Source organism: Bos mutus, chromosome 7 (genome assembly GCF_027580195.1).
Source record: "Bos mutus isolate GX-2022 chromosome 7, NWIPB_WYAK_1.1, whole genome shotgun sequence".
Classification (NCBI taxonomy): Eukaryota; Metazoa; Chordata; class Mammalia; order Artiodactyla; family Bovidae; genus Bos; species Bos mutus.
In genome coordinates, this window is record NC_091623.1 from 12,364,577 (window position 1) to 12,388,946 (window position 24,370).

Consider the following 24,370-nt stretch of genomic DNA (forward strand, 5'->3'; position numbering starts at 1 on the left):
CAATGTACCAGTGTTCTTTGAAATTGTAACATGCGGTCTGGAAATAGTTTCACCTATTCAAATGCCTAATCCAATAACCTGGAAATTGCTCTTCAGTCTTTTTAACTACTGAATGGAATAAGAATAAGGGCTTTAGCCAGTCTCAAATGCCACACCATGGGAATTTCGTGACTGAAAAACAAGTTTTTTTATAAGTTGACCCCAGTTATTAGATTAGACTGATGACAATGGTAATGCAAAGAATCATTAAGACTAATGATTTCACTTATTTGTAATAACTAAAAAGTCTAGTTGTTTCTAGTAATAACTAGGAAATTTAGAAATTTTCAAGTCTCATAGTTGTGTTGAAACATCATGTCAAACATAAGATGAAATGTGAAAAAAAACCACTTAACATATTTTTCAATATTATTTTATAAACCAGTGTTGAAATTGTTCACTTCTAATTCAGATGTACAGATTTCTGTGCATACCTAATGCATATAGTCTCTTATTTGGATCCAAGATGAGCAGTTATAGATTAGGCATATTAGTGTATAGCTGCCAAGGAAACATTTGGTTTTTTACCTCAAAGCTAAAATTCACAATAATGACTAATACATGAGTTACCAGTGTATTTTAAAATTTCCAACTTACAGAATCATTAAATACTAGAAGCACTTACCCACGAGCACATTATTATTCAGTTTTCTTAGCCTCGGTTATATCCTTTCTGAAAACGACCCTTAAGCCCACTTGTCCACCTGTCTCTGCTGCAGTCTTCCACTCGGCCCTAACCCATCTGTCTGGATGACTCATGACCGCCCATGGCAAAGCTAGAACTTGCTGTCTTTTCCCATCCATTCCCTTTCTGACTTTCAGTTTTTATGTTGTTGACTCCACCGCCGTCTCCTGGCCAGGATAACCCAGGTCCTCTGAAAGATCTCTGGCTTTGATTCCACTAATGGGTCTCACGAGTACAATCCTTCTGTGGCTATTACTTGCTCATTTACTCCTCTAAGCGTTCTGTCTTCTGCTTTTTCACTTTTCCTTTATTCCTCATATTTGATTACTTGCTCCCTGGCTCTCTGCCAGTTTGCTCCCACCTACTTCTCTTCCTTGTTGCCCATTCCTATCACTGCAACCAAGCCCTTCCCCGTCCCCATTCCCCAGTCCCACGCCCTCCCCCAGGACTACCTCTGTGTTATTCTTTAGGCACCAAATAGATGATGACTGTGCCTCTGTCAAGCAGCCCTCTTAAACACTCACCTGAATGGGGGGCATTCAGGGACCCATAGAAATTTGGGTTCTTTACTTCCTGCACATCCTTAGATGTCTGTAAAGGTAGGTACTGTTTGGAATAGTCATATGTTAATGTAAGTGTTTTGTGACTCACAATCACAGATTTATATTCCAAAAACACAATAAAAAAAAACCAATCAGGAAACCTAGGAAATGTATGAAGAGGAAAATAAAGTTGCCTACAGTCTCATCTCTTAGTGATGACCTCTGTTCATAATTAAGTGATGAATATTCATTTAATAGTTCTTACGAAGCTGATAGGAGTCTTTGTAAAGCTGCATTTGGGGTAGGTGGTGAATTACACAAATAGTAGAAATAGTAAAATCAAAGCTTTATTAAAAAAAAGGAAATAGTACTGGCTCAGAGCATTTCAGGAGTCAGAGGCAATGTATTTGCAAGCATCTTTCTTAGCATTTTTTGGTTTGATATTTAAATTAGAATTTCCTTTTGAGGAGAGCAGGAGGTCATAATTAGAGTGAAATTATATAAAATCTCTGCTTAGCTTCTTGAATGGAAGAACACAGGAGTGTTCTGCATATAGAATTTATGTGGTTTCTTTTCCATGTAGGTTTCACAAAGAATTTTTATCACATATAATTTAAATGTAACCTGAAATAACTGCCCTTTAAAAACAGCCCTTCACTAAATTGTGTTGAATTGTATAATCTGTGTATTTTTATAATGTACATTTAAAAATGTACATTATAAATGTGCATCATGTTTTTAAATACAAAGTAGGCTATATTAATGCTATTCATCTACCTTTATTGCTTTAGGAAAAACAAATTTGACTTGCTTTTTATTATGTTGTTTTATTACTATATGTAATTATACAATATGTACCCTATTCTTATGTAAATAAATTGATAAAGATCAGATTATGAAGGACAGAAGGCAGAAATGTCTCATTCTTTGAATTCAGTATGGCTTTGTTTTTAAACTTATTTTCCAGCTTATATATAAATAATCAAATCTAAAGTGTTCTACGAAAATAGTAAGAATTGGTGTGACTCTTAAAGCATAGCAATGTATTGTTTCTTCTGCTCAAAGTGCAGGGGATTTGCTTGTTCCGATGGTACAACAAATAATTCCTTGGTATCTTGGGAAACAGGCCCTAGTGTTTTTGCATCAGGAACTGCTCTCACTTGACAGAATTTTAATTACTGTGTGTTCTTCACTTTTGTGATCACCAGGTTCTCTTATTCAAGTACCTTCCGTTGAGAGAGGGAAACTTAGTAAAGTTCGCCTGGGTTCACTGTCTTTGAAAAAGGAAGGAGAAAGACAGTGCTTCTTGTTTACAAAACACTTTTTAATTTGTACAAGAAGTTCAGGAGGAAAGCTGCATCTGCTCAAGGTACTGGTTTTACATGACTATTCCATTTATGTTCCATGCGCTCAAGAGGCATTGAGGTTAATTTAATTATGACTTTCCCATGCCTACTATCATAAAATAGATTATTACTGTATCATGATGAGGTAATATACAGTTGCCAACCTTGACATTTACTTTGTTGTCAGTTAAATCCAAAGTAATAGAAATTTAAGTGCAATTGCCATAAAATAAGGCAATTAAAATCATAACCTGGACAAAATTACTAGTTGTTGACTGAGCTCAAAAATCTTGTCAAATGACTGCAGTGTACTGATTGTGTTCTGCTGCTGCTAAGTCGTGTCAGTCCTGTCCGACTCTGTGCGACCCCATAGACGGCAGCCCACCAGGCTCCCCGGTCCCTGGGATTCTCCAGGCAAGAACACTGGAGTGGGTTGCCATTTTCTTCTCCAATGCATGAAAGTGAAAAGTGAAAGTGAAGTCGCTGAGTCGTGTCCGACTCCTAGCGACCCCATGGACTGCAGCCTACCAGGCTCCTCCGTCCATGGGATTTTCCAAGCAAGAGTACTGGAGTGGGGTGCCATTGCCTTCTCCTACTGATTGTGTAATATTCGCTAAATGCTATTTTATCTTAGTACCAAGAGTGAGAAAACTATGGCCCACAGCTTTCTGCCTCTTTTTAATAATAAAGTTTTATTGGAACACAGCCACAACTCATTTCCTTCCTTATTGTACCTGACTGTTTCATGCTTTTTAAAATGGCAAATTTAAGCAGTGGCAATAGAGATCATATGGCTTGCAAAGCCTAAAGAATTTACTAGCTGGCCCTTTACAGAAAAAGTTTGCCTATCTGTACCTTCTGTTATTAATGCCTGAAAATATTATCCAGCATCACAACAGCAGAGTTCTACTGCTTAAGTCACTTACTGGTTGTAGAGTTTTACCCTTTGCTGCTCTGCATTCACTCTGTGGGGCCTCTGGGGTGCCATATAATCTCCCATAGACCGACTCTTTAAATTTTACAGTCATTGCGAGTGAGAGTCAGATGGTGGGGAAGAATCATGAAGCTCAATGAATTCAATTACTTTTACACATTTAAATTTAACTTTGGGCTCTATGAAAAATTAGTTTCAAGACTGAATTGCTGTTTATTCTGTGGCAGTTCGAATATAAGGTTTACAAATCACAGCTTCCCAACCTATGCAAGTCTCTCAGCCACTTAATGAAAAATTGGTCTGTTTCCAGACAGGTGGAGTTCTGTCTCTAATAGAATGTACCTTGGTTGAGGAGCCCGATGCGAGCGATGATGACTGTAAGTCGCATTCTATCACTTAGAATTATATTAGCATTAAATAGTCCTATGGTTTTTATTCGTTGATAGCTAAGAAGAGCTGCTTCAGGAGACAGGGAAGATGTTAAGAATAAATTCCCTGAATTCATTTATATGTGAAAAATTCTGTTGAACCATTTAACCTGTGACCCCAGTTAAGCCATCTTTGGAAATTTACATTTTACTGAATTTGTCTCGTGATAGTGGCTTTGCAGCAACAGAGAAGAAAGTAATTGAACTAGAATGTTGGAATTCTGTAATTTATGGAAAATTTTTAAAAAGCCATGAATTGACAAGGAGAGCAGGACCCTAGTCTTGAGTAACCCACCGATCTCAGTTTTTTCATCTGCTTATGAGCTTAACAAAGCCGTCCCCATGCTTGAGAAGTACTGTATCACTAAAAGGAGATTCTGGACTTAAATGCACATTGGTTGTATTACTAGGACCTTGAGAAAGCAGTTACCTATCACTCCTATGTTTGTATTCACATCTAATTGTTTGGTTTACGTGTGTTGAAGCCAAAGGTTCTGGCCAAGTGTTTGGACACTTGGATTTCAAAATAGTGGTGGAGCCTGCAGATGCTGCCCCTTTCACTGTGGTCTTGTTAGCACCTTCCCGCCAGGAGAAAGCTGCCTGGACGAGTGACATCAGTCAGGTAAGCAAGTGACTTTGGCCCCAGGTTGGTTTTTGTTTGTGTTTTAAATTTCCCAGCATAAACTTTCGGGATGCAGTTTTAGAGTCAATTTATTTTTATTAGAAAATTACATCTGGTTGCTGTGGTCATTGTCTTCATGTATTGAATCATTTGTTGTTTGTTTACAGTTTACCTAAATGTTGTCACTGTACTTTGTATCCTGGGCATTCTTGTATAAGCCAGTATGCACTTGCGTGGGACAGTGGTTTTGTGTGTTTGTTTGGAGAGTGTTAAAATTGCCCCGTGAGTAGTAAATTCTCCAGTGACCTCATTAGATTTTTTTTTTTTTTTTTGCTTATTTGTTGCTGAGATAGGAAAATGGTGAGAGATGTAAAAATAGCTAATAAGGACTGTGGAATCAAATAAAAAAAGAGAGAATGCCTGTAGTATGAGGCCTGAAAATGAGTTCCTGTATTTTATATAGAAAAAGTTAGGGAACAGATTTGCTTACCTTTCCTTGATCAGCACTGTCTGGTTAGGGAATTGCTACATTTGTTCAGGATTTGAAAAAAATGTCAAAACTGTGATGATTGGACTTGGGCATTCTTCAAGCCAAGCTCCACATTAATTTTGGCTCCATTGACCAATCTAGGTGAAAAGGGAAGCTGTGAAGGAAAATATTAAAGCTTAATCATCTTTAGAGTTGTTGACTGAAGGATGATTGGGGCAAACAGGAAAGGCATATGTTATAGATCCCATTGTCTTCCTTTTCTGAAGAGCTCTTAGTAATTTATATATGCCTTAGATATAAATATGAACTATAAATATATCATAGTTTTTCAGATACTTAATTTTTTCTTTTTTTTAAAAAGCAATTTTTTTATATTTTTTTAAATTTTTGGCCTTGTCGTGAGCCATGCAGGATCTTAAGTCCCCGACCAAGGACTGAACCTGTGCCCTCTACATTGGGAGGGCAGAGTCTTAACCACTAGACCCCAGAAAAACCCCTTAATTTTTTTCTAGGAGACTGAAAAGCAAAAATAGAAAAAAAAATGAATGTGCAAGTTAATTATTTTTATATGTCAGAGAAGTTTTACCAGACTTAATTTCATTTGTCCTTTACAATAATATTCTGAAGGTAAACAGAAACAGTAGTCCCATTTCACAGGTACGAAAACTGAGGTCCAGAAGGTTAATAAGCATTTGTCTGAAGTTACACAACTGTGCTGGGTCATGACTGAAACCTAATCCAGGTCTTTTATTACCACTCTAAATGTCCTCTACTGGAATTCCAGATTTTTACTGCTTTTCTTCCAGGACTGTTGATGATGAATACATAGCTGAAGTCAAGGTGCTTCTTTTCTGGTTAACAAAGAAACAAAAATATGGGATCATGTATATTTGCATAATTACACACTTATGGTGATTTACTAATACTTTCATTAGCTCTAAGCTGTATGAATTAATACTGTAATTAAGTCTGTGGAATGCATCTTTTACCTTAAGAAACTCTGAATCAGTCATTGATTCTGTGAATGTTAACTGAGCAACCACCCTGTGCTCCCAGGCATTGTGTAGGTACTAGGGGTTTGGCAACGATCCCTGCTCTCAAGGAGACAGACAGATTAGTAGAGAAGAAAGGGAAGTAGACAACTTAATGCAACAAAATCGTGTATGTGTTGTGAAGCCAAGATAAGTAGGAAGAATGGGGAGAATTAGAGTTGTAGACAGAGATGTTTTTCCAGCTTCTTATCGTTTCTGCCTTTTGATATAACTGGGGTGCCTAAGATTCAGAGCTGATAAAAACTTTAAGCCATCTTACTTAGGGGGCCAGGTGAGGCATCGCTAAGAGAGAAAAGACCCTTGAGGTGTATGAATGATTCTATGCCCAGTCCTTTAAGGAAAGGATCTAATACTTTGCCTCCCAGAAGCAGTGATTCTCTCTACTTAGACTACATTTTAGCAGGAAATGGCAACCCACTCTAGTATTCTTACCTGAAAAATTCCATGGTCAGAGTAACGTGGCAGACTATAGTCCATGGGGTAGCTAAGAGTTGGACGCGACTGAGTACGCATGTAGACTACATCTTGAGTTAGGTGTACAATTTCTTCCTATTTCTCCAAGTTTGTATGGCTAATATACTGGTGTACTAGATTATATGTACAATTGAATCGGAGAAAGAAACAACAGGAAATTGTGTCTTTCTGAGTGACAGTGATATCATGATATGAAATTACTGTGTTCAGTAGAGCCTTAATATTGTGTGGTTTCGATACTTAAAATTTCAGCCATTCAACAAATATATTTATGCAGTGATAACATATACCAGGAACTATCTCAGTGCTTGTGATATATCATGGACAGGAGAGAACAACAAAAATTCCCTGACCTTGTGTAGCTTACAGTCTAGTGTGGGGAAACTGAAAACAATGTAAAGATAATAAATATATAATATTTTATGTTGGAAGGTGATAGGGCAGGTTGAGAAGGATTGGGCGACTGGAGGTAGGTATGGGTCAGTACAATTTTGAAAAGGTGATCATCTCATTTTGAAGACAACATGTAAACAAAGACTGTGGCGAGTTATGGAAAATACCATGTAGATATTTAACAAAGGGAAAGTCATTCCACACAGAGGGAACAGCCTCTGCAAGCACTCTAGAGTAGGAGGCAGTATATTTTGAGTAATAGCATGAAGGTTAGATGTGGCTGAAGGGGAATGTTGAGAGGGAAAGTAGAAAGGGGGAAGTAATTTCAATGGAGTTGTTAAGTAAGCAGTGGGGTATGGACGCTCAGTGCTTGGAGGGAGGTCCATGTGTGAGATTCTCTGTCATTTAGATGATATTTAAGGCCACAAGACTGTTGAGATCACCTAGAGAGTCAGTATAGATAGAAATGAGGAGAAGCCCGTGGAGTGAGTGAGGAGTCACGGAGAACAGCAAAGAAGAGAAGGAACCAGTAGTGCAATTGGAGGCTAGCCGAGAGGGTGTGGTGTCTTGCAAGTCAAATGAAGGAAATGCATCGAAGAGGAGGGAGTGGCTATGAGCCAACTGCTTCTAAAAGAAGTTATGGTACACATATAAATTGGAATATTACTCAACCATAACAAGGAATGAAATTGGGTCATTTGTAGAGATATGGAGGGACCTAGAGTCAATCAGAGTGAAGTAAGTCAGAAAGAGAAAAACAAACATCATATATTAATGCACATGTGTGGAATCTAGAAAAATGGTACAGATGAACCTAGTTCCAGAGCAGGAATAGAGACGTAAACACAGAGACCAGACAAGTGGACATGGTGAGGGGAGGGTGAGATGCATTGGGAGACTAAGTGTGACATAGGTACACTGTTGTGTGTAAAATAGCTAGCTACTGGGAGCCTGCTATATAGAATAGGGAACTCAGCTCCATGCTCTGTGATGACCTAGGGCCTGGGATGTGGGGGAGGGATAGAGGCTCAAGAGGGAGGAAACATATGTATGCATGTAGCTGATTCACTTTGTTGGACAGCAGAAACCAGCACAATATTGTAAAGCAATTACACTCGAATTTAAAAAAAAAATGTTGAGCCAGGTAGTGAGTGTTCTGAGATACTTAGTGATTTTCCTGACGCAGGGTTTGAATGGTGGGTGGTGGGGACAGAGTGCTCCACTATCAATTGAGCCTAGTTTACTGCCCAGCAGCCTGCATCTCAACTGGGCTTGTTCTCCACTTAAAACATTTTCATTTTATGGGGGAAACTGTGTGCTATACATACATCAATGAAATCTGTCAGTCCCCCAAACATCCCTCTAGGCATATTCATTATTGATAAGATGAGCCTACAGAATGCTTGAAATGTACCTTTTAATATTTTATCATGTATATGTAAAAATATGGATACAAAAAGGAACCAGAAATACTCCCAACACCCAGATCACTAAATAAATGTTTATCAAAGTGTCTTTCACAGATAATTACCTGAAGTTTTTTTTTTTTTTTAAATGCAGATTCCCGAACCCACCTTCCAGACACCCCCTCAGATTTAACAGGCCCCACTGATCACTTTTTCACAATTACATTTGAGAAACTCTGTTCTGAAAATCAAATATTTTCATCTCTGAAACCTTCACAATCCTGCCATACCAAAATAATTCAACAGTTTGCCTCTAGCTGCATATATGCATCATTTTTTCCTTTTTCATCTTCCTATATTCCTATGAGTTCTTTGTATCGGTGTCTCCTAATGGTAATATATGTTTATTCTACCATGTTAACTTAGACTTCCCTGATGACTCAGCAGGTAAAGAATCTGCTTACCAATGTGGAAAATGCGGGTTCGGTTCCTGGGTCAGAAAGATCCCCTGCAGAAGGAAATAGCAATCCACTCCAGTATTCTTGGCTAGGAAATCCCATGGATAGAACCTGGTGGGCTGCAGTCCATGGGGTCGCAAAGAGTCCAACATGACTGTGTAACTAAGCACGCATCATGTTAACTTACCACTTTTCTAGCTCTTTCTGAATAATTAGGCATACGGGCAATTTCCAAGTTTCAGCACTAATGTATGATGGGGTGGTGCTAGCCATCTTTGCACCGAGAGTTACTCCTCCTTTCAAGGCCCCTTGTTGGTGTATCTTGCCCACAGGTATAGGGCTGGTGAAGGGGGCCTGATCACTTTCATGATTTCATGATTCATGACTCGACAGACTGCCAAAACACCCCAAGAAATATGTAACTCGTCTATTCTAAGTCCTGCCAGTGCTGAATTTTGTCATGTTTGTCACATTTCCTCATTTAATGGAAAAGTGGAATTCCTTCCTAGTGGTTTTAATTACTTCTGCAGTTATCAGTGAGACTGACATTTTCCACCATATCTATTTCTTGTCTGTTTATACCAGATGGACATTTATTTGTTGGGGCTATGCTTGTAGATATCCTTCCCTGTCCTAGGGAAATAAACATTTCTTTCGATCTAAATTATGAATATATTCTCCATGATTTTGTCCTTCTTTTTGTCATTTTTTTGTTTTGCATAATTTTAATTTTTTCTGGCATAATTTGACTCTACCTTGCTAAACCCTTGTACCATGTTATACTAATCACATGTAGCTCTTACTTGAAATAATAAAGTGGTGCCTAAGTATTGACACAATCCCACTTTCACATAGAGAACTCTGTATGAAAATTAAGACTTTTAGCTTTGTCAGGCCTCTCTCTTTGAAGCTGTAATTTTTAGAAGTAACAATTGCTTGAATGATTAATTATACTTTTAGCTCCACCAGCAAGGTCATAATTAACTGTTGGTGCGTCCAACAAAATGTGCAAGTGGTTAATGGTCTTGACCAATAATTCTTCCCTTTTTCATCTATTTATAGGGAAAAATTTGAGGCTGAAGATTTGACCGTTCATTTCAATATAGTGCATTCATTTGTGCATGTCTTACTGTGATACATAATGGAGTATTAAACAGACTTTTCTGTAATTATGGGTATTAACTAAAATGCAGAATTAAAATTCACCTCTGAGCTTCTTGGTTTGGGCAGATGTGTCAAAATATAGACAAATTTGTAGCACACTGACATGCTTCCTCCCTTAAAATAGCTTCTCTGGAATCAATAGGGAATTTTTTACTTTAATATAAAAAGGTGATTTAAGAGAAAAATTGAGTTTACTTTTCTTCCCACTCTTTAGAAGTATTAGGAAGATAGAAAGGTATGGTGATGCAGTAGATTACTAACCTTTGACCAGATACTTCCTTAAGCAGGACCTGCAGAAAAGCCTACTAGAGGGAATTCCCTGGTAGTCCAATGGGTAGGACTCCGCATTTCCACTGCAGAGGGCACAGGTTCCATCCTCAGTCAGGGAACTAAGGTCCCACAAACTGTGTGGTACAGTCAAAAAAAAAAGGAAAACAAAGCAAAACAAAAAAGCCCAACCAACCAAACAAACAAAAACACTGCTGCAAAAGGCATTGTTAGCCTTCCTTCAAGGACCAACTGCTTCAAAATTACCTGGGTCTAACAATCCCACTACTGGGCATGTGCCTAATCACTTAGTCATGTCTGACTCTTTATGACCCCATGGACTGTAGCCTGCCAGGCTCCTCCGTCCATGGGATTTTCCTGGCAGGAATACTGGAGTGGGTTACCATGCCCTCCTCCAGGGGATCTTCCTAACCTAGGGATCGAACCCACATCTTCGATCTGTCTGTAAAAAAAAATTGCAGACAGATTTTTTTTCCATTGAGCCACCATACCCTGAGAGAACCTAATTGAAAGAGATGCATGAATCCCAGTGTTTATTGCAGCACTCTTTACAGTAGCTAGGACAATGTCCATCTACAGAAAAATGGATACAGAAATTGTGATATACAGACACACACACACACACACACACACACACAATGGAATATTCAGTTCAGTCACTCAGTCGTGTCTGACCCTTTGCGACTCCATGGACTGCAGCACCCCAGGCCTCCTTGTCCATCATCAACTCCTGGAGTCTACCCAAACTCATGTCTGTTGAGTTGGTGATGCCATCCAATCATCTTATCCTCTGTCATCCCCTTCTTCTCCCACCTTCAATCTTTCCCAGCATCAGGGTATTTTCAAATGAGTCGGCTCTTCGCATCAGGTGGCCAAAGTATTGGAGTTTCAGCTTCAGCATCAGTCCTTCCAATGAACACCCAGGACTGATCTCCTTTGGGATGGACTGGTTGGATCTCCTTGCAGTCCAAGGGACTCTCAAGAGTCTTCTCCAACACCACAGTTCAAAAGCATCAATTCTTCCGTGCTCAGCTTTCTTTATAGTCCAACTCTCACATCCATACATAACTACTGGAAAAACCATAGCCTTGACTAGATGGACCTTTACTCAGCTATTAAAAAAAGAATACATATATGAGTTAGTCCTAATGAGGTGGATGAACCTAGAGCCAATTGTACAGAGTGAAGTAAGTCAGAAAGAGAAAGACAAATATTGTATTTCCAGTTGGGTTAGTGGTAAAGAACCTGCCTGCCAGTGCAGGAGAAATAAGAGATAAGAATTCAAACCCTGGGTTGGGAAGATCCCCTGGAGGATGGCATGGCAACCCACTCCAGTGTCCTTGCCTGGAGAACTCCATGGACAGAGGAGCCTGGCAGGCTACAGTCCTCAGGGTCACAGAGTCAGACATGACTGAAGTGACTTAGCACCAGCAGCAGCAACGCATGTGTGTGGACTCTAGAAAGATGGTACCGATGAATCTATTTGTAAGGTAGGGGCAGCAGTGGAGACACAGACAGAGAAGAGACTTGTGCACCGTGTGGGAAGGAGATAGTAGGAAGAATTGAGAGAGTAGCATGGAAGCATACACATTACCATACGTGAAATAGATAGCTAGTAGGAATCTGCTGTGTGACACAGGGAGCTCAGCCCAGTGCTCTATGACAATCTATAGGAGTAGGATGGGGTGGGAGATGGGACAGAGATTCAAGAGGGAGGGGATATATGTATACCTGTGGCTGACTCATGTTGATGTATGGCAGAAACCAGCACAATATTGTAAAGCAATTATCCTCCAATGAAAAAAAATTTTTTTAATTACCTGGGGCTTTTATAAATATACATATTCCCAGTCCTCTATCCCCTGGTCATAGTCATCAAAACTGAACTAGAATAGCCATGATCTAGGAATCTGCTTTTGTTATCTTACTGATTTTAAAGTTTATAGTAATTCACATAAATTGTGTCCTTAAAGTTATATGACACCCTGGCTATTTTCATGTCTTTCTCTTTTAACTGAGTGAATTGGATTCATTTTCCCAGGGCTCAATCTCTTCTCCCCAACACAAGATATGTGCTTATATGATTATGAATATATACTTTCAATATAAATATTAATATATTCATACACACATACATAAATAAAAGTTCTATTGCAGTTTAACTTTCTTTCTGGAAGAGAACTCTTTTCTTCAGTGCAGCAGTACTGAAAATACCAAATGGAAGTGAGATAAAAGCAAAATATTCTGGTTGAAGTAGAATTGGTAAACCCAGGGCCCCTAGGAATCCTGTTTGTTCAAAATCATGTTGTCACTGAACCCTGTCTGTGGAGCCTCTAATAGATAAAGAGTCCATTTCAAAACCACTTCTCTGTTATAAATATACCATAATATATTTTATATACACATGTATGTATATGTGTGTATGGGCTTCCCTGGTGGCTCAGTGGTAAAGAATTCGCCTGCTCATGTAGGAGATGCGGGTTCACTCCTTGGATTGGGAAGATCCCTTAGAAAAGGAAATGACAACCCATTCCAATATTATTGCCTGGGAAATCCTAGGGACAGAGGAGCCTGGCCAGCTACAGTCCATGGGGTTGCAAAACTTAGCTACTAATCAACAGCAACATATGTGTATATGTGTGTATGTATATTTATATGTATATATATTCATCCATCCCACAGATAGATGTGTCAGTTATCAAAGACCTTTTTGTACAATTAAATGTGATTTTTTTATTACATGGTCTTTTGATCTCTGGTTCAGATTGCATGTATATTTCCTTCTGAGACTTGAGTGTAAGTAAAAAGTTATTTTTATTCCTATTGAAAATAATTTAATGCTTGACACAATGAATCAAATAGATTTACAAAATGAGATCTGACACTGGATAATAAGATGTTCAAAAGTGGTCACATAAATCTTCTCTTTTGGATCTAAAACATTTATCTCAAGTTTCAATTCTGACAGTGTGGAGGACTGCACCAATTTAGATCCCCTCTGGCTATAAAATCAGAAATATTCAAGTAATGTATGGCAAAAACAATACAATATTATAAAGTAAAATAAATTAATTAATTAAAAAAAAGAAATATTTAATACATAAAATCAGTATAATAAAAAATTTAATTCATTGATGATATTTATAAATATAAAAGGAAATCTCTAGTTGCCAGAAATAACAGGGAAATTTAAAGTCAGAGCAAACAGCATGTAAGCTGAAGACACAGAGACATGAGGATGATTTAAGTCTGGTTATCTGTCCCATGCCTGAGGGGTATTAGCTAAAGGAGGGAGGGTTAGCCTTGGGCCCCTTAAAGGAACTAAGATTTCTGTTTAAAGCCTGAGCATTGGAAGGCGGTCCCATGCATGAAATAAGAACTCAAAAAAAAAAAAAAAAAATACCCATTTGGCCTGGGAAATCATAAAGAAGTCTGTCTTTGTCTTGGGTTCTGAATTTTTTAAAATCTCCTTTGAGAAAAACAAATGCATTTCTGGTCTATGGATTTGAAATTCAGATGTGCAATATTCACATGGTGTGAAAATTCCAAACTGAGAAATTAATGTAGAAACAATTTTTGGACTGTTGCTGGTTAGCAAGAATGCTTGGTAGAAGCAAACACAAAGTCACTGCATTAGCAACACTTCAACAGTTCGGGGCTCATGACAATGTGCTCAAAATAAAAAATTACAAATCTTTTGAGTAACTGATCTATCATGAATGAGAGTCAGAAGACTCAGTAAGGAGTATAATTAGCACTGCTGGAACTTCATCTAATACAGTGATAACTTAGAGAAGACAGGTTTAAAAGAAGATTTAAAGTAAAGTATGAAATGAAAGGAGGGAAGGAAGAAGAAAGGAAAGAAAAGATCGCTATGTAAAAAGGATCCAGATTTAACTTTCAAAGAACCAAATAGAATATCTAAACATAAAATCTATAGCCCTGAGACATCCTAAGGCTGTTGTCTGATAACTATGCTTTTGCTTAGATTGTTAAAGGATATTGAAGGAACACTGTTTACTTTCCACAATTCTCACCAAACACCAGCTCTGTCCTCCCACTTTCTGTGTTGGTTACCCAGGTAACATCTTCATTCTGCTCAGAAAAACCGAGAGTGAAAAGTCTAAGGAATAGCTAGAAATGTCACTGGGGTGAAGGTGTCACTTAACCCCTCCTTCCTCTCCCTGTCTGTATGCCACATCTGTCCCCATGCCCCAAAATCTCGCTCGTAGTTTCATAAGAATAGGGATAGTGCTAAACCATTTTCCCATTGGAATTAGGAAAATGAATTTAAAGTGGTTTACTTTACTCATCTTTGAAACTCTTTTATATATTCTTTCTCTGCTCCCTGCCCTCATCTCCCAGCATTTAGCCCAGTATCTGTCACATAGATACATACTTAATAAATGCAGACATGAGACCCTCATGTAATAAAATCCCTGCTGCTGCTGCTAAGTCGCTTCAGTCATGTCCGACTCTGTGTGACCCCATAGATGGCAGCCCACCAGGCTCCCCTGTCCCTGGGATTCTCCAGGTAAGAACACTGGAGTGGGTTGCCATTTCCTTCTCCAATGCATGCAAGTGAAAAGTGAAAGTGAAGTCGCTCAGTCGTGTCCCACTCTTAGCGACCCCATGGACTGCAGCCTACCAGGCTTCTCCGTCCATGGGGTTCTCCAGGCAAGAGTACTGGAGTGGGATGCCATTGCCTTCTCTAATGCCATATAATCTATGCATCTTCTTGGTGCCCATGAGAATCCAAAAAGGTAGACTAGTTTTGGTTAAGTTCTGTGTCACTCAAAAAACATTTGGCCATGTTTATTGCTTTTAAATATATTTGCATTTTCCAATTTAAAATGTTCTAATAGTGAAGTCATCTTTGAATTTTACCCTGTTTTTTTTTTCTCTTGGTTTTATTCAGTAACTCATCAATTTCTATTATTGCTTTCTTCAAAATATTTATCTCCATCTGTTCCTCTTCATTCCCATGGTCTGCCTCAGCGGAGCCATGAATCATTTCATTTGTGACTCAGAATATCATCCTGATGATCTTGCCATTCAGTGAATTCCCCCAGCTGTAGATCTTCTAACTTGAACAAGACCACTTAGAAACTTGTAGTGACTTACCATCTGCCTGCTGGATATAATCCAGATTCGAGACTGCTGACTGCAGCTGACTTCCTCTTTCTTACCGTCTCCTCCGTTATAGATGCTCACACCAGCCAGACTCATCTCCTTGCTTTCCCCTGTATGCTCATGCATAGAAATGAATGGAGTCACTGGAGTCTCTTTTCACCTGGCCCTGACTGAGAGCTCTCCCTTGAGGTCGTGTGGTCATTTTGAGGCCTACGAGGATACCCCTACTACTGGCAGCTTGGCTCACTGGTGAAAACACTGGCTCCATACAACTGGGTACTAATTTAGGACAGCGCAGTTTCAGAACTTTGGGAAGAATACCATGTCTAACTTCCTGCTACTCAAAACTGATGGGAGAGGCTGCATTTATTTATGCCTAAAGAAGAGCAGCCATACAGACCCTTTTCTGCAGAGTATGAAATTAGTGCTTGAAATCAGATAAGCAAAGGCAGGACCCATCCTTTGGGACTCACCACAGAGTGGTTAGTTTGAAATTATACTCTTCAACCAATGTTGAGGAAGTTTATAAGACATGATTTGATAAAAAAACAAAACTTTAATTACTTTAAAATGAAGTTGTTGAGGACAATAATGTTCATGACATTATTTAATGTTTTATTTATAAGACCCATGAGATACTTTTCCTTTGGACAGAGAGTAGGATGAATTGAGGTTCTGTTAAGCCATGAATTTTGTAGTTGATCATATGGCTTCCTTTGAGTTGGCTGCCCCATGGCTCAGCTAATTTTGAGGACCATGTAGAGCAAGGGTTTGGAACGTCTCAACATAAAGTATATGTGGTCAGTTGGTTCCAGGCTTCATCTTATTATTTTCCACACTTTATCCAAATCCTCTCTGATTTTCTTACTTACCTTGACTTTGTCTTACTATATGCATTTTTGTAATCCACCTAGGGGAGTAAGATATAGTATAAACTCATGTATAAGCACATATCATCTAATTTATAGTTAGGGCCACCTCATGTGCAGAGTTGACTCATTGGAAAAGACCCTGATGCTGGGAGGGATTGGGGGCAGGAGAAGGGGACGACAGAGGATGAGATGGCTGGATGGCATCACCGACTCGATGGACATGAGTTTGAGTGAACTCAAACTGTTAGTGATGGACAGGGAGGCCTGGCGTGCTGCAATTCATGGGGTCGCAGAGTCGGACTCGACTGAGTGACTGAACTGAACTGAACTGAACCACAATTATACATATAAGAAGCTAATTCAAAATTTCAGATGTTTAAAGAAATGAAGAGGAACTTTAAAATATTCTGCTTTATTCCTGGAAGTAGAGATCCGCTATACCTCGTCATTGAAATAATGGCATAAGACTTGAGGAAACAAAGTTTTAAGGAACATTAAGTATGAAAATGGCTATTATGCTAAGTAGGGGAATCAACAGTCAGGGGATGCTGGTAATCCAAAGTTTTTTATATGCATATTCATTCTTTCATTAGACATTGGGGTTTAGGATAAACCCTGAGTTCAAGAGCTGTGTGAAATCACTTGGCAATCAATTTCCTCACACCATTTAATTATAATCATTAAGTAGTACATGGTATCCTAGTAACTAAAAGTAATTTCTGATTTTAAAAACTGTTTAGATTTTATTTTTCATTTTCTGTTTTGTTTAAAGGGAATATGTATAATTCAAAATACTTCTCTAGCCCAAAGTAATTGCAAAGGGAAATTTTGAATTGATAAGGCATAGATGTAAATAAAGAAGGCAGAGAAAATTAGCAACGTTCTGAGTTTTCTTCTTAGAAAGAAAAGAGAGGAGATGAACAGGGCTTTATGTATGTCAGAAACAGGAGAAAGCATACAGTTCATCCTCACCAAACCAACACATTGCCAATAGAAGCTGCTTGAGAAACTAGTAAAATGTGGGGATTTATTGCAAAAAAAAAAAAAACAAAACACACACACACAAAAAAGCACACACAGAGCTTACTAGTGAGAGAGAAGATGAATCCCATCCAAGGAAGCCACCATTTCTTCTCTGCCTGCCCCATACCACGCCCTGTGGTAGAGAAGGAATATTGCAGAGGTGGTCACTAGGGGAATAAACTCCTCAAGTAGAGTTGTGACTGCCAGAGGATTGTGCTGATGTGACGCTGTGCTCAGAATCCTTGGGGAACACGTTCCAGGAAAATGCAGCCCTTATATCTATCCTTGGGCATTTGCTAGGTGCGCAGTTTTGGTATTTGGATATGGACTCTGTTCTTCATTGTGTAATGTTTCCCTGTGTGTGTGTGCATGTGTGTGTGTGTGTGTGTATACACGTGTGCATACCCATGCTTGCATGCTTATGTGCCCAGATGAGAAACTGAATTGTTTTTATGACTCTAAATAATTCTAGGAATACATACTCTGCCTAGGTTTTCATGTGGGTTGTAACTGTCTGTTTTTTAATTTCACAGTGTGTGGACAACATACGGTGTAATGGTTTAATGACTATAGTGTTTGAAGAAAATTCCAAAGTTACTGTGCCACATATGATTAAGTAAGTGTGATAATCCTTTCTCTGACATTTTAATCAGGATCAAATTGGTGGAGAATGTAAAACCCTGAATAAAATATTGCTTCACTGGGATTCAGCTTCATACTGTGAATACATTCAGCAGTAATGTGATAATTCATAATATGCCATTATAAATAATAAAACTATTGTAATGGTTTTTCAGATTCATGGTTTATTGACTCACAGCATAGAAATACAGTTTTTCATACTATTCAGAATGCCTTCCTCAGTACAAAAAGCCTATCAAAATTTTTAAGTTCAGTATATAAAGTTGTGATAGCAGATGTGTCAGAGGATGGACAAAAGTTTGGCAGATTCTTTTGCAGTCTTCTCAGTGAGTATGAATCATATTAGTTAGATTTGGTTGTAGAGACACACTGAGATTTTGAAGACATTCAACATAAATTAACTGGCTTTCTATGGTACTATCTACCCACAGCCTGTGTATGGATTTGCCCCAGAGGCTATTGCTGGGGGCTTCCATCTTGCTGTCTATGTGTTTTGTTAAGAAAGCAAATCCGATAATTTAGTGTTATCACTAAGGAAACTGTAGTTTTATTTGAAGCGAGAAGTTATATCAATAACTATGTGCCATAACTCTCTACATTAGTACTTTTGTCTCTATATACTTTTTTGTTTCCAAATTCAAAAATTGTTTTGGAAGGATTTTCAAGCTGACCAAATTGTTCCCTACTCTCATTTTCTTGGTTATTTGCAGTCCAAATTCTAAGAATAAAATGTATTTTTAAAAGTAGTCCTGTTATATCTTTCCAAAAAGTTACATGAAGCTAAGAAAATGTTTGTCTTCCATGCCTTTTATGTGGATTTTTTTTTTAGGTCTGAGCTAAGACAAAAAGCAGCATCAACTTTTCTCTACATTGCAGGTATTGATAGGTACAATTGATAGGTACAATGATAGGTATTTATTGTAATTAGCATCATCCCAATTGTACAAACTTTAAAACTAAACTAATACAATTATGTAAAGTTTAAAAGTAAAATAAAATTAAAAAAAATAAATTGCTAGTCAAGTTTTAAAATATTTTGAAGAGGGTCATTTTTTTCTTTCTTTTTATGGAAGAAAAGCTATGACAAACCTAGACAGTATATTAAAACGCAGAGACATTACTTTGCAGACAAAGGTCTGTCTAGTCAAGGCTGTGGTTTTTCCAGTAGTCATGTATGGATGTGAGAGTTGGACTATAAAGAAAGCTGAGTGCTAAAGAACTGATGCTTTTGAACTATGGTGTTGGAGAAGACTCTTGAGAGTCTCTGGGACTTGCAAGGAGATCAAACCAGTCAATCCTAAAGGAAATCAACATTGAGTATTCATTAGAAAGACTGATGCTGGAGCTCCAATACTTTGGCTACCTGACGTGAAGAGTCGACTCATTGGAAAATACCCTGACGCTGGGGAAGACTGAGAGCAGGAGGAGAAGGGGGCAAGAGCATAAGATGGTAAGATGGCATCACCGACTCAATGGACATGAGTTTGAGCAAGCTCCAGGAGATGGTGAAGGACAGGGAGGCCTGGCTTGCTGTAGGCCATGGTGTCATAAGAGTCGGACACGACTGAGTGACTGAACAACAGGGGTCATTTTAAGACTCTCATGCAGAGATTCCTTTAGCCTTATTTTTCCTAGGTTTTAAAGTATAGTTTAAAACAAAAAACAAAAAACAGATCAGGGACTTAGAATCCACTTTCCAATTCAGGGGACTCAGGTTCCATCCCTGGCCAGGGATCTAAGATACCACATGCCATGGGGCAGCTAATTCCACACACCACAACTAGAGAGCACCTGTGTGCTGCAATGAAGATTTTAGGTGCTGCAACCAAGACACAATGAAGCCAACAATAAATAAATAAATAAGTGTATTTTTTTCAAAGGTAAGTAAAAAGAAAAGATCAGTTAAAAATGTGTGATAATAAAATTAAAACCAAGTATGGAATATTAAGTCAAAAGTTTCAAATTATGACTTAATTTTTAAGTTCACATCACCAGGCTAGTTTTCTTATTAGTTTTCTACCAGAGTTCAGTTCATTTCAGTTCAGTTGCTCAGTCATGTCTGACTCTTTGTGACCCCATGGACTGCAGCACGCCAGGCCTCCCTGTCCATCACCAGCCCCCAGAGCTTGCTCAGACTCATGTCCATTAAGTCAGTGATGCCATCCAACCATCTCATCCTCTGTCGTCCCCTTCTTCTCCCACCTTCAATCTTTCCCAGCATCAGGGTATTTTCAAATGAGTGAGCTCTTCACATCAGGTGACCAAAGTATTGGAGTTTCAGCTTCAACATCAGTCCTTCCAATGAACATTCAGAACTGATCTCCTTTAGGATGGACTGGTTGGATCTCCTTGCAGTCCAAGGGACTCTCAAGAGTCTTCTCCAACACCATAGTTCAAAAGCATCAATTCTTCAGTGCTCAGCTTTCTTTATAGTCCAACTCTCACATCCATACATGACTCCTGGAAAAACCATAGCTTTGACTGTATGGACCTTTGACGGCAAAGTAATGTCTCTGCTTTTTGATATGCTGTCTAGGTTGGTCGTAGCTTTTTTACCAAGGAGCAAGCGTGTTTTAATTTTATGCCTGCAGTCACCATCTGCAGTGAGTTTGGAGCCCAAGAAAATAAAGTCTCTTACTGTTTCCATTGTTTCTACATCTATTTGCCATGAAGCGATGGGACTTATTTTAATACTTCACAAAATAATGTATATTATTTTCATTCATTTTTTTGAAGTACTTTCTTGAAGATTAGACAGCCTTGAAATTCCAGTCTGCTTTAGAATGAGAATATGTAAGTTGGACTTGGTAGCCAACTTATAAGCTCTTGAACCTTAGGGCAGCTGCACACCTACTCTACATACACTTTGTTCACTTAAAAAATTAATACAGATAAAAACTTTAGTTTTCTGCCTGCCTCAGTTATGACTGGCATCTCAATGCATCTTCTGTCCTATGTTCTGGGAGTTTGACTAATTCCCATTTCCAGTTTCATTTGTAACTGCCTCCTATATAGACCAAGACTTCTCTGCATTTGGAGGGACAGAGAGGTCACTGTTATGAGTTGGAACCACTCACTAGAGAATAGAAACCTGTATCTGAGGCTGTAAGGACTTCCTATGGAAGTCACACATATTTGGATGCCCTATTCTCTACGAGGTGTATTCCCAAGGCAGAGTTTCATATATTTTGTATCTTTCTTCCTTCCATTTTCCCCTGGTCATTGAGCCTGATTCTCTTCAATCAGAGAAAAAGATGATTTTGCAATCTCTGTTCCTTCTGATAGTCTCCTCCGTGGTCCTGTTCTTCTCTAAATTCTATATTCTTGCCTCCCTGCACGTCTCTCTGGCTACATGCAATAAAAAAATAAAAAATAAAAAAAGATGTTTTGCAGAGTTAAAAGAAAAAAATTATCCTATCTTAATGGCATTACTTTGCAGGGACTCACTTTTAAAACTTACTAATTACAATAGGTGATTTGGGTTTGATGTTTCAAGATTGTTTTTTAAAATGTTTACCAAAAAGGAGTTGCTATTATCATGGGAGGCTTAAGTAACACATTATATCTTCTTGAGGGCCCCTTAGGAAATAAAGTAAAATCTCTTTCAGTGTAATAAAAGAAAATTAAATAATTTCATAATATTTAATTCTTTTTTCTTTAGTTAAAATGAAACTGTAATCATAATTTTGAGAGGCAGTGGTGTAATTAGTTGTAATTTCATGTTGGCTACAATGTATTTTTTCCTCCTAGTATTTGATTAAAGTAATTATAGTCAAAAAATGCCAAGTGCAAAACTACCATTATAATGCAAAATCATGATATTTATTAGGTGATTATATTCCTTTAAGTGATGTTTTATACTTTATGTATTTAGGCTGAGGCTTGCTTTCTTTTCATAATAGTTGACCTCAACTTAGAGGTTAAAACAAAAAATTTTCCTAGCTTAATGGCATTACTTAGAAATGCCATTTCTAAGAAAATGGAGATTTTAGATGGGAAAATGGTGGGAGAAAAAGTGATCACCTTGATTAGCGGATCCAACCAGTCCATTCTGAAGGAGATCAGCCCTGGGATTTCTTTGGAAGGAATGATGCGAAAGCTGAAACTCCAGTACTTTGGCCACCTCATGCAAAGAGTTGACTCATTGGAAAAGACTCTGATGCTGGGGGCAGGAGGAGAAGGGGACGACAGACGATGAGATGGCTGGATGGCATCACTGACTCGATGGACGTGAGTCTGAGTGAACTCTGGGAGTTGGTGCTGGACAGAGAGGCCTGGCGTGCTGCAATTCATGGGGTCGCAAAGAGTCGGACACGACTGAGCGACTGAACTGAACTGAACTGAACTGAGACTGATTGAATTAAAGAAGTTTCTGAGGTCTTTTAACAAGGGAGGAAGATTAAAAACCAGAAAAGTAAAGTTGGTGGATGGTCACATATGAAGGACAAGAAAGAGCCATTGTATTTTCAAGAACCTCACTCGATGCTCTTCTATATTTTCAAGATCAGTGATGTGACTAGAATGAACAGGCTGCCCTTAGTTCCTCGTCAGAAGTAAGCTACTCATTTAAAATGCTCTTTCAGGCCCTCAAATGAAGTCTTCCCCTCTGCACTGAGCTTACTTTAGGGTGGGATGTTTCCAAGAGCAAGCTAAAGAAGCTATTGATTTCTTTTTATCCCAAAGAAAATAAATATATTGCCGGGGTCCAGCCCCGGTGGATCCAGGGAATTCAAAGCGGGGACGGCGTCGGCGAGGATCAGGAAACAACTGCTTAATTAAACGTTAATTAAGGATATAAAGAGTAATAGAATAAGGATAGCTCAGTGAGGAAATTCAGTGGAGAAAAGAGGCTGAATAATTCACCCAGAAGGTAAGAGAAAGAACGACATGGTGAGACCAAGTTTCGGTGAACAAGGCCCGCACTTTATTTTCCAAAGTAGTTTTTATACCTTAAGTTATGCATAGAGGATAATGGGGGAAGGGGTAGAGTCATGCAGCAAGCCAGGCTTTCTTCCTGCAAACTTATCATATGCAAAAGTTTAGGTGATTTGCATCATCTTCTGGCCCGGAGGCCTTTTTCTCTAAAGGTGATTATTCTAAAGTCAGGCGCCAGCCTCCAAAAAGCATTAGATAAAGTTGCATTCCTACAGAGCAAAGGTGTGGTGGGCTATAACAAGAAAAAGAATTAACTCAAGGGTCCCAGGTTACAAACATTAAAGCTACTACTTACACCAATTATATTAATCAATACACTGCCAGGGACACAGCAGATAAGGGATATGGAAACTTAGCAGCAAACATTGGCCCAACAAGTGAAAATCCCTTCACCAATACAATTTCTAATCAATCTTTTAATTGCTCAAAGGAATCTGTATTTAGACAGTTTAGAACATCTCCTGCCTCTCACAGTTGGGAGGCTCTGAACAGTCACACGTGGCCGGAAAAACCTATTCAGGCAGGCTAGAGGATTTCCAAAGGAGTTTGTAGGTTGAAACACTGTCACACCCAAGAATTATTAACTGGAGCTGTAAGCTAACTCTTTTTTCAGAGAGGTAGTGGGGAACAGCCCCCCGTAAAGTCAGAGGTGTAGGTGAAGGCACAAAGCAGAAAGTAGGCAGACTCTGGTTGTGGGGGTAGATTGCTCGAGAATTTCCAGGGAGACTCCTGAGGCTTGATCCCGCCTTTGCGTATGCCAAGCCTCCTTCCTCATGACCTTTGCCAGGGGCGGAGCTCGCTCCCTGCAATATATAATTTAAAATCCCTCCCAAGTACTGCAATAGCTAATTAGGGACACTCACAACAAGCCAGCTGATTCTTAGTAAGCGACTGTCTCACTGAACCTCACTGGCCCGTAGTGTATCCTTTAGTCAAGTGATTAAATCCAGCACTTCATTGATCACCTGTTTCTGAGATGCTGCCGTGAAGGTAGACACGGGGGTCTCAGAAGGGAACGTGAAGGCTACGGGCAGTCCTCGCAAAGGTGTGCGTTTCTTTGAGCCTCACTTGGATTCAGCCTCAGCTTCCACGCTTTCCATCTTATGAACTTAGCCCGGCTTCTTGACCTTTCTAACGAAGGTGCACCACGAGCTGAGGGGTCTGAGCACACCCAAGGATCCCGAGGGCTGCTGTGTGAACCTTCCCCTGAGTTTCCTGTCCACCTGGAAAGACTGCTGCAGGCTTCCAGGACAAGGGCCTCCAGGTGACAAGTTGAGGAGCAGCCAGATGGTGGTTTTATAGAATGAGAGAAACCCAGCATTGCAGGTGGGCAGGTGGAGACTGTGGAAGGGGAATCTTTAGAAGAGTTCACTGAGTATATTACATCCATTATTTTTTTAGGAAGACACTTTTTAACACTGCAGAGTATTGAAAACATAAGGAA

At 39.0% G+C, this 24,370-nt stretch overlaps 1 protein-coding gene across 3 annotated transcripts in view; it reads left to right on the plus strand.

Moving 5' to 3' along the window:
- The window catches only part of RASGRF2 (Ras protein specific guanine nucleotide releasing factor 2), a 263,109-nt gene that overhangs the window by 123,118 nt on the left and 115,621 nt on the right, over nt 1-24,370 (plus strand). For 2 of the 3 annotated variants that reach the window (XM_070373065.1, XM_005904542.2), the window contains exons 10-13: nt 2,475-2,635; nt 3,857-3,923; nt 4,460-4,596; nt 17,883-17,965. In XM_070373065.1, the coding sequence (XP_070229166.1) occupies nt 2,475-2,635; nt 3,857-3,923; nt 4,460-4,596; nt 17,883-17,965 (448 nt within the window). The remainder of the gene's footprint in view (nt 1-2,474; nt 2,636-3,856; nt 3,924-4,459; nt 4,597-17,882; nt 17,966-24,370) is intronic. The other variant, XM_070373066.1, reaches the window with a different exon arrangement.